At 47.4% G+C, this 16139-nt stretch overlaps 2 protein-coding genes across 3 annotated transcripts in view; one reads left to right on the top strand and one right to left on the bottom strand.

The window, feature by feature from the left end:
* Positions 1–16139, top strand: part of CD320 (CD320 molecule) — a 143836-nt gene that overhangs the window by 108707 nt on the left and 18990 nt on the right. The gene's annotated exons all lie outside the window — the stretch shown is intronic.
* ELAVL1 (ELAV like RNA binding protein 1) overlaps positions 1–16139 on the bottom strand; it is a 42873-nt gene that overhangs the window by 17287 nt on the left and 9447 nt on the right. The window contains exon 2 of the mRNA XM_069878171.1: positions 13270–13453. Coding sequence (XP_069734272.1) covers positions 13270–13441 — 172 coding nt within the window. The 5' untranslated portion in view covers positions 13442–13453. The remainder of the gene's footprint in view (positions 1–13269; positions 13454–16139) is intronic.

Raw genomic sequence — 16139 nt, 5'->3', positions numbered from 1 at the left:
AGGCACCAGAGTGCTGAAAAAGCAGAATTCAAAGCGATGACTCTAGTTCAGAGGATGACAGCAGATTAAAAGCACTCAGCTGTGCCTGCTGTGGGCTTTCCTCAGCACAGCCATGCTGCGATATGGCTGAGGACACACCATCGCATCACCGAGAGAAGCACCAGCACCCTTGCACCTAATGTCCCCAAAGGGTTACAGCGATGCAGAAGCACAGAGTGAGCAAAGGAGAGGCTGGATTCCAAACTGCTCAGACAGTCAGTACTGTGCACACAGCATCTCTTGTTTCCCAACATCCCAGCACCCAGGAAAACAAGCAGATGTGTCAGCAGGGCAGCCTGGCCAAGCAGGGGACCCATGGCAGAGCTCCAAGGCACATGGGCAGCATTCCGGAGATGGAAGAAGCAACAGCCTACAAAGGAGGAATTCAGAAGCAGCAGCCACTCGGTCTCAGGAACATCAGGGGCCGACTACAGCGGGGACTTGAAAGGAATAAAACCCAAAAAAACGTGATATCAAGAATAATGAGAAAAGTTTCTGCTGCTATCTGAGAAGGACAAGGCTGGAAAAGGAAAATCTGGGACAGCTGATAAACAGGGCATGTGATTCAGTGACTGGTACCTGATGCCTTCTCTGCCTCAATCCTCAAAGCCCAACAGGCCTCTGTGCTTCAGAAGGAACTTGAGGAGAAGGAGTGCTGGGTGAACACAAAGTCAGGGACTGATTGCTTGAGAGAACATGACCCACTCAAGTGGGACAAGATGGGTTCTTTCTAAGGGTGCTGAGACACCAAGCTCACATCCTGCCAAAAACTGCTCTTTATCATCTTTGAATGGTCGTGGGAATTGGAGGACGTTCCCAACAACTGCAGGAAGGCTAAGGACATGTCCATCTTCAAAGAGAGGTATTTATGCCTGCAGCAAGAGGAATCTGGCAAGCACCCATCCTGGGACCTGCTGTTTAATGTTTTATTCATGACCCAGAAGAGGGATGGGAGCATGCTCACTCCAAGACCAGAGATGACAATAGGCCAGGAGGAACCTGGAGGACAGGGCTGCCTGCCACCCAGAGGGACACGAACAGGCCAGAGGAACAGGCAACAGGCACCTTGGGAAATCCAGCGAGGACAAAAGCAAAGTCCTGATCATGAGAAGGAAGAAAACACAGCAACACTGCAGACTGGGCACCTACTGGCTGAAGAGCAGCTCTATGGAAAAGGACCTCGGCATCATGGTACAGAGCAAGGCAAGCAGGAGCCAGCTGCGTGCTGTGACAGAGAAGGTTAAAAGCATCCTATGACGTACTAAGAAAAGAACAGCTAGAAGGAAGAGATCAACCCCTGTACTCACCATTCACAACTACACCTAGAAGACCGCATCCAATGTTTAACGTTCCCCCATATGGGAAAAGCATTAACGAACCGCAGTGAGCTCAGCACAGAGCCACCAATATCCGCAAAGAAATGGAGCACGGGCAGGTAGAGACCAGATGACCCAGCTGACTCCACTCTAAGCAGGAGGCTGGGCTACTGTCCCACGAAACTGCACCATCCTAAAACCCCAAATGAACGAGGAGCTCAATACCACGTTAACCTGTGGTTCTTCCAGTTCCACAGGACAAGGTCTCTTTGTATCAAGGCAGCCCATGTGCATACTTTATCTCAGAGGGGATGGAACAGAAGTGGAAGGTTTGGAGAAGGTAAAGAATCAGACTCCCTCACAATATTTTTTTCCATTCATGGAACTATTTCTATATTTTGAGTTTATTTCTAGCGTAGCCCTTAAACCAGAGCCTGGAGTTACCAAAACTGCTACATTGCTGGCAACAGACCACTGGGAACTGTCGTTCTGTCACACAGTTTTGGAAGAACCCACACTCATGGTCTATTTTTAATTGAGTGAAAACTCCTTTCTGTAGGTTTCCACTAGAATTCTTCCATCATTTTTTTGTCCGCTGCTCTGAGGAGATGATGCTGGTTTCTAGCGCCTCCTTATGTCCTTCAACTCAATGTTAAGTCTGATTCAAATTAGAACTGGTAACCGCTTCTCCACTTCAATATTCTAAATGTCATCTTCAGAATCTGACACCTGCTACACCCACTGCTTGGCTTGACTTTGGAGACTGCCCCTTGGTAGTTTTTGTTTTCATACTGCAACGCATCCTTACAAAAAAGGGAAAGCGGGTTCTTGAAGGACCGTTGTCAAAACATATTTTTGGATGCAAACAAACATCAAGTATTTAATGGCTGATCATAAAAATGAATAGTAAAAGGGCACAATCTTCCTCTGCAAGTGTATGCTGATCAAATCCTACCATCACAACACAGAAGTGATTCTGTTTATTACTAGTTTATCACATAGCCCACATAGAACATTTTGGAAAACCCGGGGACCTCACCGTACACTCAATCCTTCACTGAAGATAAAGACGATACATTCAGCTACTCTGAAAACACATAAACCTGAAGCTGAAACTCACAGCCTGAAGCAGAACCTTTCTCCTGATCCAGTCCCCATGGACCCTGGACTGGGGTCCTTGGCTCAGGTTACCCAGAGCAGTGGTGGCTGCCCCATCCCTGGAGGTGTCCAAGGCCAGGTTGGATGGGGCTTGGAGCAACGGGATCCAGTGGGAGGTGTTCCTGCCCATGGCAGGGGGGTGGAACTGGATGAACTTTGAGGTCCCTTCCAATCAAAACCATTCCATGATTCGATGACCCAGTCCATTCTGCTGCGATGTCCTCACAGTCAGCCTTACACAAAGGAGGTGCTGTGCAGCTCTGAACACCCCCACTCTCTCCCAGTCACACCATGGTGGTCACAGCAAGTCCCAGAAACAAATGTACTGCCTGAGACAGAACCAAGAACAGCAGCTTTACTGTAGGTACTAAACCCAGTCTTTAATTTTAAAGACCTCTTTTGCTTCACTGCCATTCCAGTGTCTTTTATATGGTTTGTGGGAAATGGAAGCGAGATTTTTTTCTTCCCCTGAATGACTTCTTGGAGCCACAAGTAATCACTCTGAATTACTTTTTACAGTTCCGCTTCAGCTCCAGCTTAGTCATAAACACTGCCCAAAACCATCATCAGGCATGCAAACAGAGAGCAGAACTCCCAGGTATTCCTGTCTGTGTCAGGCCAGGGGCAATGCTCCGCTGAGTGGTGCAGTCTGGGCTCGTGCGCAACCTGGTGAAACACCTGGGAAGCAGCGAACTGTTGTGAGGCTGGATTAGTGGATCAGCACTACACCAGGAACCACCACCCCAGGTTCCACTCATGCTTTAAGCAAACCCTTTAGTGTACAAACCCAACTGCTCAGGTTTATATTTCTGCATTTCATAGAATCATAAAACAGTTTGGGTTGGAAGGACCTCAAAGCCCATCCAGTTCACAGAATCACCAGGTTGGAAAAGACCCACCAGAACAACAAGTCCAACCATTCGTATCAGTCACTAAACCATGACCCTCAGCACCTCATCCACCTGTCTTTTAAACACCTCCAGGGATGTTGACTCAATCTCCTCCCTGGGCAGCCTGTGCCAGTGCCCAATGACTCTTTCCATGAAAAATTTTTCCTAATGTCAAGCTTGAACCTCCCCTGGCAGAGCTTGAGGCCATTCCCTCTCGTCCTGTCCCCTGTCACTTGGGAGAAGAGCCCAGCTCCCTCCTCTCCACAACCTCCTTTCAGGTAGTTGGAGAGAGCAAGAAGGTCTCCCTTCAGCCTCCTCTTCTCAAGGCTAAACAACCCCAGCTCCTTCAGCCACTAGTCGTAAGACTTGTTCTCCAGCCCCCTCACCAGCTTCATTGCTCTTCTCTGGACTCGCTCCAGAGCCTCAACATCCTTCTTGTGGTGAGGGGCCAGAACTGAACACACAGGATTCGAGGAGCGGTCTCACCAGTGCCAAGTACAGGGGGAGAAGAATCCCCCTGGACCTGCTGGCCACGCCGTTTCTGATCCAAGCCAAGATGCCATTGGCCTTCTTGGCCACCTGGGCTCATGTTCCACTCCCCACCATGGGCAGGGACATCTCCCATTGGATCAGGGGCTCCAAGCCCCATCCAAACTGGCCTTGAACATCTCCAGGGATGGGGCAGCCACCACTGCTCTGGGCAACCTGGGCCAGCGCCTCCCCACCCTCATTGTGAAGAATTCCTTCCTAATGTCTAATCTAATCTTCCCCCTTCCAATTTAAAATCATATCCCCTCATCCTTTCACTCCATCCCCTTGCCAGAAGTCCCTCCCCAGCTTTCCTGGAACCTCTTTCTGTACTAGAAGCTGCTCTAAGGTCTCACTGTAGCCTTCTCCGGGCTGAACAACCCCAGCTCTCTCAGCCTGTCCTCATATCAGAGGGGCTCCAGCCCTCAGATCATCTCCATGGCATCCTCTGGCCATTCCAACAGTTCCATATCCTCCTCTTGGTGATTCCAGAATTGGACACAATACTCCAGGCGAGGTCTCACAAGAGCTGAGTAGAGGGGGAGAACCATCTCTATCTATCATTTCCACAATATTTGTCCTTTAAAGGCCTCTATGGTCAGTGCCGAGCCAGCAGCTCAGCACCCTTCTTCAGCAGTAACTGGATTCATCTTTACTACAGTCTTTAAGACACAGATCACTCTAAGCTAGTTCTTGCCTGCTCAAGACTTAAACACCACAGCTCTTACTGGGACAGTCCTGATTGCAACAGAAGGAACTAGAAGAGGAGAAAATAATATCTGGTTTTACTGATACAGGTTCAAATACAGAACGTGTTCCCACTGGCTCAAGTAGCTTCATACACCAGGATACACGGCACTTTCTGTGACATGGTCATATGATGAGTAATCTCAATCACGGAAGTTTAAGGCCAAAATCCAATCTAACGGGTTTGGAAAGACCGAGCTTCAAACAACTCAGCTAAGCATTACAAACTACAAGTAACGCGGCCTCTCCTCCATTTGTAAAATCAACAGTGTTTGCCTTGGAACTGAGAAATAAGCAACTCAGACACTTCAGAGAGAAGTCAGAGGCTCCAAAGCTGACTGGACAACACAAGTCTATTCTTCATCCTGTCTCAGAGACAGCTTCCAGAGATCTTGCCATCCCCACAATATTTAAACAACTCTACCATATGCAGCAAGAGTGAGAGCTTTAAACCCTGAAAACAGATTTGTTATTTCCAACATTTAATTTCATTTACAGAAGCCCTCCTGCACATTAATAATTTCTGTAGGTTCTCTTTATGTTTTCTCCTTTCTCTCACTCCCAGAAAATTTTCTATTGAGATTTAATTTCACTTGCTCCAGGGCTCTTTTCCCACATGAATCACCAGCATCCGAGATGCAGTGAAATAAAAAGGATTTGTAAACTGAACACAGAAAATATCAGGTCCAAAGCTGTGCGTGAACACCATATGCTGATGTCTTGAGGAAGCCTCTGGGAGGAAAACACCTGGCTTGCTTATTGTAAGAACTTAGTTCTTTAAAGTTCGGAACGGCTTTTGTTCATCTGTGGTTGGAACAGAAACTTGACTATTCCACACCCTGAGGGCTGAAATATGCACTCCCTCCACCTCCTTGGGAAGGCACCACACCTTTCAAATAACGGCACTTCTTTAGCTGCAAACATCACAATGCAAAATCTCAGCCAGTGTTCAGAGGCAACACAGTCAGACATTAAACAGAACTAAATCATTATTCTGCAGAAACACAGCTGCTGCGCTGGAAGAGAATAAAAGGATTCTCAGATGAGGTGGAACAGTGAATCCCACTAAAAATATGCTGAGAAACATTTGAGTACAACTGAAGATGCTGCTATATAGCTCATGGCTTAGTGAGGGAAAAGAAAGGCAAATGGAGTTATCTTTACCAGGGAGTGCAGGGATAGGACAAGGGGGAATGGTTTGAAGGTGAAAGATGGGAGATTGAGATGGGATCTTAGGAAGAAATGTTTTCCTGTGAGGGTGGGGAGGCCCTGGCCCAGGTTGCCCAGAGCAGTGGTAGCTGCCCCATCCCTGGAGGTGTTCAAGGCCAGGTTGGATGGGGCTTGGAGCCCCTGATCCAGTGGGAAGTGTCCCTGCCCATGGCAGAGGTTGGAACTGGATGGGCTTTGAGGCCCCTTCCAACTCAAACCATTCCGTGATTCTGTGATTCTATGAAGTGAAGGTGTCACCTTGTGCAAAGCAGAGTGCTTCACATGACAGCCACTGCAGCTGTGCAGCCTTTCTGACTTTGTGCCTGTGTATCAGAAGGAGGGATACTAAGCATGAGTGCACTTAACCCTCTCAATGTCTTCAGACAGAGTAAATGGATACCCACAACCCTAGAACATTAGGAGTCATCCTATGTCATGCCAGCCCTGCCTTACAGCTTTCAGAAGACACTGCAGAAGTCCCTCCTACTGGCAGCACAACTCCTCCAAGTTGTGCATTGGCTTCAGGAATGCCAAGGGTCAAACCTATCCCACCACACAGGCCATTAGAGAGAACTTTGAACACAGTTGGCTCTGACGCCAAGCCTTTGGGTACTTCACTGGTGACTGGCCCTCAGCTGGACTTGGTGATGCCCATCACCAGCCTCTGACATCAGTGTTCAACCCAGTAACTGGTCTGTCGCTTGGTGAAGCAGGCCCTCCAGCAGCGACAAGAACGCATCCCTCATCCCCACCTAAGGGAGCAGCCCCCGGCACCCTGTGGCGCCAGACCTTCAGAGATGCACCCTCTTTCTGTCTCAGTCTCTGATGGTACAGGGAGAGCAGCTACAACGGCTGCTGGAGCCCTCGTGTCACCCCTCAGCGCAGCACAGTCCGTGGTCCCACATCAGCGCTGCTGTCCTGTTTGCAGCACACTGGGAGCTGCGCTCCAGGCTGGGATGTTCCATAGACCTGTCCTGAGCAACAGCTCAAGAGATGCCTGACACCCTAATCAGAGGCAACCAGAACGACAGCTCCAGTCTCCCTTCAACCAAGTGCCCTGAGAGAAGTCGAGGGCTCCCACACCTTTCCTTTCCTAGTAGCAAGCACTCCAGTTCCTCAAGGGGGGCCCACAAGTCCCAGAAATTCCCCGAATATTCGGAAGCAGAGCCCGGGAGCTGCTGCTGCTGCCTGTGCTTGGAGACCACTTCAAGAACCCAAGCAGCCGTTATACCAAGCGCGTTTCCCCCCCTGCCAGCACTCCATTATTTCCTCCAAGGGAGTTCATCTGCCCAGCCCTATGATAAAGGAAATGAAGTGAAGCCGGCAAAGCGAGAAGCGTGTGAACGTTTTTAGTGTTTGGCCTATTCGGCTGCAAGCCATCTGCACTCTCATTACGTTAACTGCTGCGGGTAGGCCATCCTGAACACACATTTAAAGAAACTGCAAACCACCAAATGTGATTAAAAGCTAGGAAATAACCCAAGTGTAATGATGCGTTCCCCTCTCATGGTTAACAGCAAAACGGCAGAAGCAATTTCATGGTTGTTTTCCATGCAAAAGGAAACAATTTCAGCCACAGAGAACGCTTAAATACTTCCCACAAAATGCTACCACTTAAGAATTCTGTTTTTCCACTGGAGCCCTGAGCTGGTGAAGCACACAACAACGCACCCTGGCAGGGGAGCCGGAGCGCTACTCACTGCCTTCCAGCACCTGAAAGGAGGGCAAAGGAAATCTTACCTCCCCTCCTCCTTTAAAAGTTTACATGGACACAGCCACTCACCTCTTTTTCAGCTGCATCATTTCTGTGAAAGAGTCTTCCAGAGAAGACTTTGCTAAAAGAAAAAGACAGGGAAGAGGTGAAGACATACATCGATTCCAGAGGAATTTCATCTACCTGGAATTGATTTCCTCTTGGTCCTGTAGGCAACGTGCCACAAGCGCATGCAGTGTTACTGAGCAGTTACAGTCTGGAGGTAGGCTCCAGATTTCTGCATACAACCTTAACAACTCATCCTAAATATCTACTGCTCCATTTTTTCAAGCAACAGTGGAAAACTTTGTCCCCAAGAGCTGCTGATCAAGGAGTTCAACGTTACCAAGCTCCATCAGAGCTCAAGCTCACATGCACAAATGCAAAGATGAGAGGAAGCCCACTGCTCCTTCCAGTGCCTGCACAGAGATGGCCGTATTGCGGTAACTGACAGGTACAGCCAGAGTCTGGCACAGCCTGAAGGATCGTATCCTGGATTTCCTAGAGTAGAAACCATACATACTTTGCCGTGAGTATCACAGGCCTCCCTCAGTGCCGGCTCAGGCACTACAGAAGGTGTGAGGGTGGAACAGAAACCCTCAAGACATCTCCCTAACAAAACCAACTGTCTTTAGAACACTTCCAGAGTGCTGCACACAGCCAACTCGTCACCAGGTGCTCAGAGCAGGGCTAGAGGTGTCACGAGCAATAACGGTCCCAGAGCAGTCCAGGAACCTGAACAGTTTAACCCAACCTGTTCAGAGCTGTCAGACAGACAGATCTGAAAGAACCAACACCTCAGCAGAGTCACGAGAAGGCAGAAGCTAAATACAGTTTAGGCTCAAGGCAGACTTGGTCCTTCTGGGCCAAATGCCACAGCTGAAGGTAAAAGCCTGGTACAGCTGCACAAAAAGCAGACTGAGGATGAGCAGGTTCTCTCAGAAAATGTACAGCTATGGATCAGAAGCACTCATCCACATCTGTGCTGCAGGAAACTCAGCAAGACCAAAGTGGTGCAAAGGCCTTGATTTCTGCAGCAACAAGTACAGAAGGAGGAGAAATGCTTTAAAAATGCACACCTGTAAGAGAAGTCCAGTCCAGTGGACTGGCAGGAACCCCAGAGCCCAGAATCTGGCTGTTCCAGCAGAGTCAAGCACTCCCAATGCAAAATGTGGCACAGGACACATTTCCTCTGTGGGATCACACACGGTAGGAGGTGGTGGCTCCCGGAAAGTGGACATTTAACACTGCACCCATTGCTGGGTAGAACATCAGTCCAGAGCACAAGTTTGGCCCCACTGTGTCCAGTGAGTGCTAGAGGGCTGCAGTCCCACTGGTGCAGACTGACTGGACAAAGCCCAGGACCCCTCCTTTCTTTCAGCCTCATGAGCCAGAGCCACTGGTAGAGAGGATTTCCCCCACTGACGGCTGCTCATGAGCCTCAGCAGTTCCTACAAAAGGCCAGGACATACAACACTGAAAAGTTACATCTCAGACCCGACACCATGCCGTACTGTACTGGGAAGCGACCTTCTAGAACCTCCCCAGGGCTCAGAGTCCTGAGATACAAGCAGGGCAAGTCTTGAGATCTGACAGAAAGAAGAATATTCAACAACATGAGTACAATATTCAACAACATGAGTTCCATAGTTCTCCTATGAAAACCCTGGATGTGCAACACATTCACCATAAACACAAGTACAGTGAGCAACAATCCAATATTCGTCCACTGACCCCAAGTCCTAACTCCCTCATCACAAGTCAAGCAAAGCCACATCTGAGGAACATAACGCACACATTGGAAAAGGAAGGGACCAGCACCCTGTCTTTCCAGTAGGATCAGGAACAGCTGAAGGAGCACTGTACCCTTTTTAATGTTCATTTGCTGTGCACAAGCTTCTCTTTAGTTACTGCAATAAACAGAAAAAGTGATCATATCTCAAACAACAAAATAAAGGCACAGCCACATTTTTACCAACTGCTCTATTTCATGTACACAAAGCAGAAACCTCACAATTTTGCTGTGACTTTCACCTTCCCATAGCACTCATCAATAACAAAATACAGAAGGAGCAGCCCTGTGGTCTCAAAGAGTCTCTCTAAGTTTGATAAATACAATCTAATACACATAACGACAGCTTGTTCCCTCCAGTGCTGTATCTGAAACAAAACCCAACAACATAGACACTCTGATAACAGCAAAACACTTTGCTCTAACAACACAAAACTTAGGCTTTCAAACCAGTCCTTGAATTGAAGAAATCAGTGTCCAGAAGGCCAAGCCTCATTCCATAAGTCGTTAAAAACTGCATTCCAGGCAGAAGCTCTTTTCTGCCCTACACGTTTCATTAACAGAGAACTGAGAAAAAAATATACGTACCAGTCATTGTTTAATGAAAAATAAGCATTATCAAACACTGATTTTAACTCTGCTAATAACGGCAACTCCAGAGACAAAATGCTTGGATTTAACAGAACATGATGAGGCACCAAAGCTGTGATTTCATTGAAAAGAACTAAACTGATCTAAGAAATCTAATCCCAACAAAAGGGGAGGTCACCTCCCTCCTGTCATAGAATCGTGGAATGCTTTGGGTTGGAAAGGACCTCAAAGCCCATGCAGTTCCACCCCCCTGCTATGGGCAGGGACACCTCTAACTAGACCAGGCTGCTCAAGACCCCATCCAACCTGGCTGCTCACATGCCAATATTACGAGTTCTCTGACCTCACAGAAACCAAGGTCAGGAGCTGAACAGGTTTTCCTGCAGTTCTTGTTCCCTGCTTGTCTGCCCTGGGGTCAGAAAAACACAGCTGGTGGCACGAGGGAGGCAGAATCCTGCCACAAGAGTGTTCTTTTCAGGGCCAGCCAAACACCAGAGCTGCCGGGAGCAGAGTTTCACAATCCAAAAATCTTCACGCAAACATGAGAGGTGGAAAGGAAAGCAAAAGGAAGGGGAAAAGTGGTGCTTTTAGAAGGTTTTTTTTAGTTCCTGGTAGTCCAAAGGCACCCATGAGCACGGAGGTGCCTGGCAATTGCTTCTAATGGTGTTGCAAGTGAACGAAAAATTAAGTAGCAACAAAACTAAGTGGTCTGACCAACAGAACTGTGCAGAACTGAACATCTGCAATCATGTTAAAGAAAAGCGAAATTTTCTCCATGGGCACTCAAGGATGCTGTGCAATACTGACAGGAATTTACTTGTGATTCCTTAGAGGCTGTTAAGAAAACCTGAAGGACAGAAGCGTGTGTTTTGGACTTTAAACCACTCAGGACAGTCAAGTTCCAAGTTAAAGTTAATCAGACTCTACTGGAGTATTCGACACTGCAGCAAACAGTGAGAAGTAGGCTGTCAAGTTTCAGGTAATGACGTGTCTTGCTTCCCGTTTAAAGCATCCCTAGCTCCCATGTAGCTAATTTTGTTCTTATTTGAAAGTCTAAGGTGTGGATCAGTTGTGACATTTGATGAATGTCCTGCTATCATGAAACAAGTGGTCTTATTTCCCTGTAAAAGTAGCCTCCAGTGCAAGCTTCTACTGCTAAACACCTCAAACTGTACAACAACATCGAAGCCGAACACTCAGCTATCAAACTATTCAAAGAAATCAGTAGTTTATGTAACCATTTCATGATGATTTCACATATAAATTCCATAAGTACAGACCCAGATTGAAGGCCATCACGTGAAATTTCATCTGAAAGGAACTAGAAAAACTAACAACATGGAAATTAGAGAAGCCATCCTGAAAGCCAGTTCTGAAGTCTTTAATGATTCAGCTCTGACGTCTATTCTGGAGCACATAAAGTACCAGAGTCAGCACAGATAACGCACAAAGAATCCTCGTGTGCTTCAGAACTTTCATGCCATTTTTACAGTCAGTGAAGGAGTTTCAGTCCTGTTTCGTTATGGATTAGATAATGATCTAAGCATTGCTAGGTTCTGAAATATGAGATTGAGAATGTGCAGCACCAAATTCCACAAAGCAGCCATCTGCTGGCTAAGAACAATCACACATTGCTTAGAGAACAGCACAAAGACTTTTACAGGAGCAACAGAGTCCTCCCACTCAATCCAGGATTCCCTGAATTCTGAGCAAGAATAACCAGAATTTGTAAATAAAGTTTTTTTACAGTACAAGGATTAAAACATCATAGAACCACTTGGTTGGAAAAGACCTTTGAGATCATCAAGCAGATAAAAAGCTCTTACAGTGAAAATAGATGTGGCCTCTGGAACCAGCTGCTCTACCAGCATTTGTTTGTTTTCAAGGAAATATTAAGTTTCACAGGTCTGAACAATTCATTCCTCTCATTTTTAAAGCAAAGTCTTTTAAAGAACTTGGAGGTTAAATTCCTGAGGAGTGATAAGGCCCATGGCGTCTCAGACGCCTGCCACACCTTTATTGTACCGATCAAAATCAGACCACAAGGGTTGTTGGCATTTTTGGAGCCCTGGCAGAGTCAAAAATCATAGAACCATAGAATAACCAGGTTGGAACAAACCCACCAGATCATCGAGTCCAACCATTCCTATCAATCACTAAATCATGTCCCTTAGCACCTCGTCCATCTGTCCCTTAAACCCCTCCAGGGAAGGTGACTCAACAACCTCCCTGGGCAACCTCTGCCAGTGCACAACGACCCTTTCCGTGAAAATTTTTTCCTAATGTCCAGTCTAAACCTCCCCTAGCGGAGCTTGAGGCCATTCCCTCTTGTCCTGTCCCCTGTCACTTGGGAGAAGAGCCCAGCACCCTCCTCCCCACAACCTCCTTTCAGGTAGTTATAGAGAGCAATGAGGTCTCCCCTCAATCTCCTCTTCTCCAGGCTAAACACCCCCAGCTCTCTCAGCCGCTCCTCATAAGGCCTGTTCTCCAGCCCCTTCACCAGCTTTGTTGCTCTTCTCTGGACTCGGTCCAGAGCCTCAACATCCTTCTTGTGGTGAGGGGCCCAGAACCAAACACAGGATTCGAGGTGAAGTCTCACCAGTGCCGAATACAGAGGGAGAATAACCTCCGTGGACCTGCTGGTCACGCTGTTTCTGATACAAGCCAAGATGCCACTGGCCTCATGTTCAGTCGCTGTCAACCTGCACCCCCAGGTCCTTCTCCTTCAGGCAGCTTTCCAGCCAGACTTCTCCTAGTCTGTAGCTGCACAGGGTTGTTGTGCCCCAAGTGCAGGACCCGGCACTTGGCCTTGTTAAACCTCATGCCATTGGACTCAGCCCAGTGGTCCAGCCTGTTCAGATCCCTTTGCAGAGCCTCCCTGCCCTCCAGCAGATCAACACTTCCACCAAGCTTAGTGTCGTCTGCAAACTTGCTAAGGGACAGGAGGAAGAATAAATAAGCTGAGCACCAAATTCAAACCAGTTTTAGACATGCCTGTTGATGCTCAAATTTAGGAACTGAACTTCTTGGAATTCTTAGCCATATACAACTGTCCTCAATTCAGCCTGAAGCATTCTGGCTCCCCTGCACTCTGTGTCCTGTCTTAGCATTGCGCTGGTTCTATGAGGTCTTGTCAACAGTTTGATTACACACACATTTAATATTTCTACATAAAATTGCGTTCAATCCAGTATTTGCCCAAGCAGTCTCCCACAACATAAATACTCCTTGTACGTTAGATTATACCTGCAACTTTGTCCCGAATAAGCTTTGCAGATTCAACTTCACCGATGCTGCTGAACAGACTCCGTAGCTCATCCTGCGTCATGTTCTGAGGGAGGTAGTTCACAATTAAATTTGTTCTCCCGATATCGTCCCTGCAATCTTCAGCCATGTGATCCTCATAACCATTTGACATCTTATAATATATCTGCAAAGAGAAAACCCCAAGTAAGTTCGAGAGCTTTGCATTTCAATGAGCCAAACTTTCTCCACCTGAAATAAGTTTGAATGTTTATTTTTAAAGCTGAGAAGAAGTGACTGTTTCAACCACGCATTTTTTCCAGTCACAAAGCAAAACATTATTTGTTGAAAATTCCAGAACAATTCATGCTTTCAGATTAACAAGTACGGCATTTTGCAAAACTATGCCCCATTAAAGAGCTCTTCAGGTTTTTTTGCTAACAAAAAACATCAAGACAGATTGCATTCACTTTCCTGTAAATACCAGTCTTCATGCCACCCAAAGCAAAAACCAGGTTCCTGTGTCCAAGCACCTGACAAGCAGAATCAAAACCTTCATTCCAACCTTATGCCCAGAGTTCTTAAGAGACCAAGAGGAGCAGCTGGATCTATCAAACCAGTTCAGCATTTCAAATGGGAACAGTTAATGTTCACAAGATCGCAGAATCATGGAACGGTTTGGATTCGAAGGTACCTCAAAGCCCATCCAGTCCTACCCCCTGCCATGTTGAGTTGCTCAAAGCTCCATCCAACCTGGCCTTGAACACCTCCAGGGATGGGGCAGCCACAACTGCTCTAGGCAATCTGGGCCAGTTTCATAAATGTTTTGTGCTTTACACATTGTTTCTCCTGCACGTTGAGGCCCTTTCATTGTTAACTGGTTGCCTTTGGGTGACTGCTTAACTGCAGTTATGAAACATTAATCTGTACTGGACCCTATTGTGGTGTATATTGAGTATTTGATAGTTTCCATTTTTGCACCTTTTTGAAGAAAGCCTTGAACAAGCCCTTCACAGCTGCCCTCGGCCTTAGCCAACAGTCAGGATTGTATCCCTTCTCTCCAAACGTAAGAGGACATCTACAGCTCAAACCCTCAACAGCTCCAAGTTGCTCCTCCTTCAGGGCCTGCCAGAAGATATTTTAAAGCATTTTTACAACCTAGTTTGAAATTGTCAAAATCAGGATACCTAAACCCTATTCCTGCGAGAGCAGCAGCAGGAGGTCTGGCAGACTCAGGAAGCCCAGACTGGCACCTTCTTTCTGGAGAACAAACCCTCTGGGAAGCTCATTTCCTGCATGGATCAGACCTGGGTTCTCCTGTGCTGCTGCAGATTTGTTTACCCTCTCAATCTGAGTGCACTGAATTCCCCTAGCCCCAGAACCCCACAGTTTGGTTTAAAAGCTCTTAAACAGTTGTGAAGCACACAGAATTTGCAGAAAGGCTGCTGAACACCTGACATGGATCCACGGCCTCCTGGTGCTCAGCTCCGCGCTCCAATCCTGGTGGCAGCATTGCTGTGCGTTTTACCACAGAACCAAGGCCCAAGGCCCAGAGCAGCACCCGGCCCCATCCATTCACACATGAAATTGTTTCCAATTCAGATCCCATCAGTAAGAGGCAAAAGACTAGACACTTATTTTTGGGTGAAACTAAGGCTAATTTGAGAGGATACAGGGTTTTTTTCTTCAATGCAGAGCTCTCACTGCAGGAACACAATCAGACACCTGGGTGCACACAGCTACAGCAGCAGTGCCTGCTCAGCTCCTCATCTGCTCCTGCTGCTCCGTTTACCAGCTCTGTAAATTCAGATTCCCACCACTGTAGTCCAGACTAAAGGTGAATGAATGCTTCACCTGACCCACGAGATCAGTGTAACGGCAAAGTTAGCCACTGGAAATGCAGCAGCAGACCTGCAACTCTCTAACTCCCTTCTAAAAGGGAAGGAACCTGGGAAGGTCAGCACAAACCTTCCCAGTTCAACATGAACTCTGCTTCTCCCTGAACCTCTCGGTGCCACCACAGCTGAGTTCATTACCACAGACTCAAAGCCAAACTCAGTGCTCACTTTAACAGGACTTTTGGCCGATAGAATCGTTTGGCCCAAAGAACAACAGAAGGTGCTGCATTTCAGCTGCTATCACAGTTCTCCGGCTGCAGCCTGCCTGAGAACCAAGCGATTCTCTGGAGCAGGTATCACCAGCACAACACTGGTCTTGCCTGAAGGGGTAACCAAGCCAACCTGGATTACAACAGGTTAAGACATTGTTGCTCCTCAGGCACCAGTAAAACACCAGGGCAGGGGTTCCAAGGATGCAAAAGCCTCCCACTGATCACAGCGCGGAGGAAGCCCGACAGTACCACATCGTTAACACTGACTGCGCTGCCAATGGATTTTTGCATTCAGACGGGTCAGAAGGGTTCATACAAGCACACGTGCTACTCAGATCAGGCAGGTTTGAGTTACAACCATGAACACCACAAGACAACCACGACCCATCAGCTCAAAGACTTCTGCGGAACCACAGACATCGCTGTCCTCTCTGCCAAAGGCTGAGCAGCACTGGCATGCGGCGTTATTGTACGGATCAGGATCTACTGAAGAATGAGCCTTTCCAGGCACTGCAGCATTGCTGACAACCAGGAGTTGGATAGTGGAAACAGCCAGTAACAGCAATGAGAAATCCTAGGTCTGGAAAGGGGTCTGAGAGCCCTCACAGGAAGGGGCTTGGTCCCCCACCAGCAGCTCTTGGCAAGCTATGCTGGGCATTTATTTCACACTTTCTTCTGGCAGAGGTCAAATATTTTAAATAGCAATAACAGAGTACAGGATTTTGGAAAAAATCATGACCAGACTTACATTTATTTGAGATTT

Source organism: Phaenicophaeus curvirostris, chromosome 28 (genome assembly GCF_032191515.1).
Source record: "Phaenicophaeus curvirostris isolate KB17595 chromosome 28, BPBGC_Pcur_1.0, whole genome shotgun sequence".
In the NCBI taxonomy this organism is placed as follows: domain Eukaryota; kingdom Metazoa; phylum Chordata; class Aves; order Cuculiformes; family Cuculidae; genus Phaenicophaeus; species Phaenicophaeus curvirostris.
The sequence above is the reverse complement of the archived record's forward strand: the minus strand, read 5'-3'. Positions and strand labels throughout refer to the sequence as shown.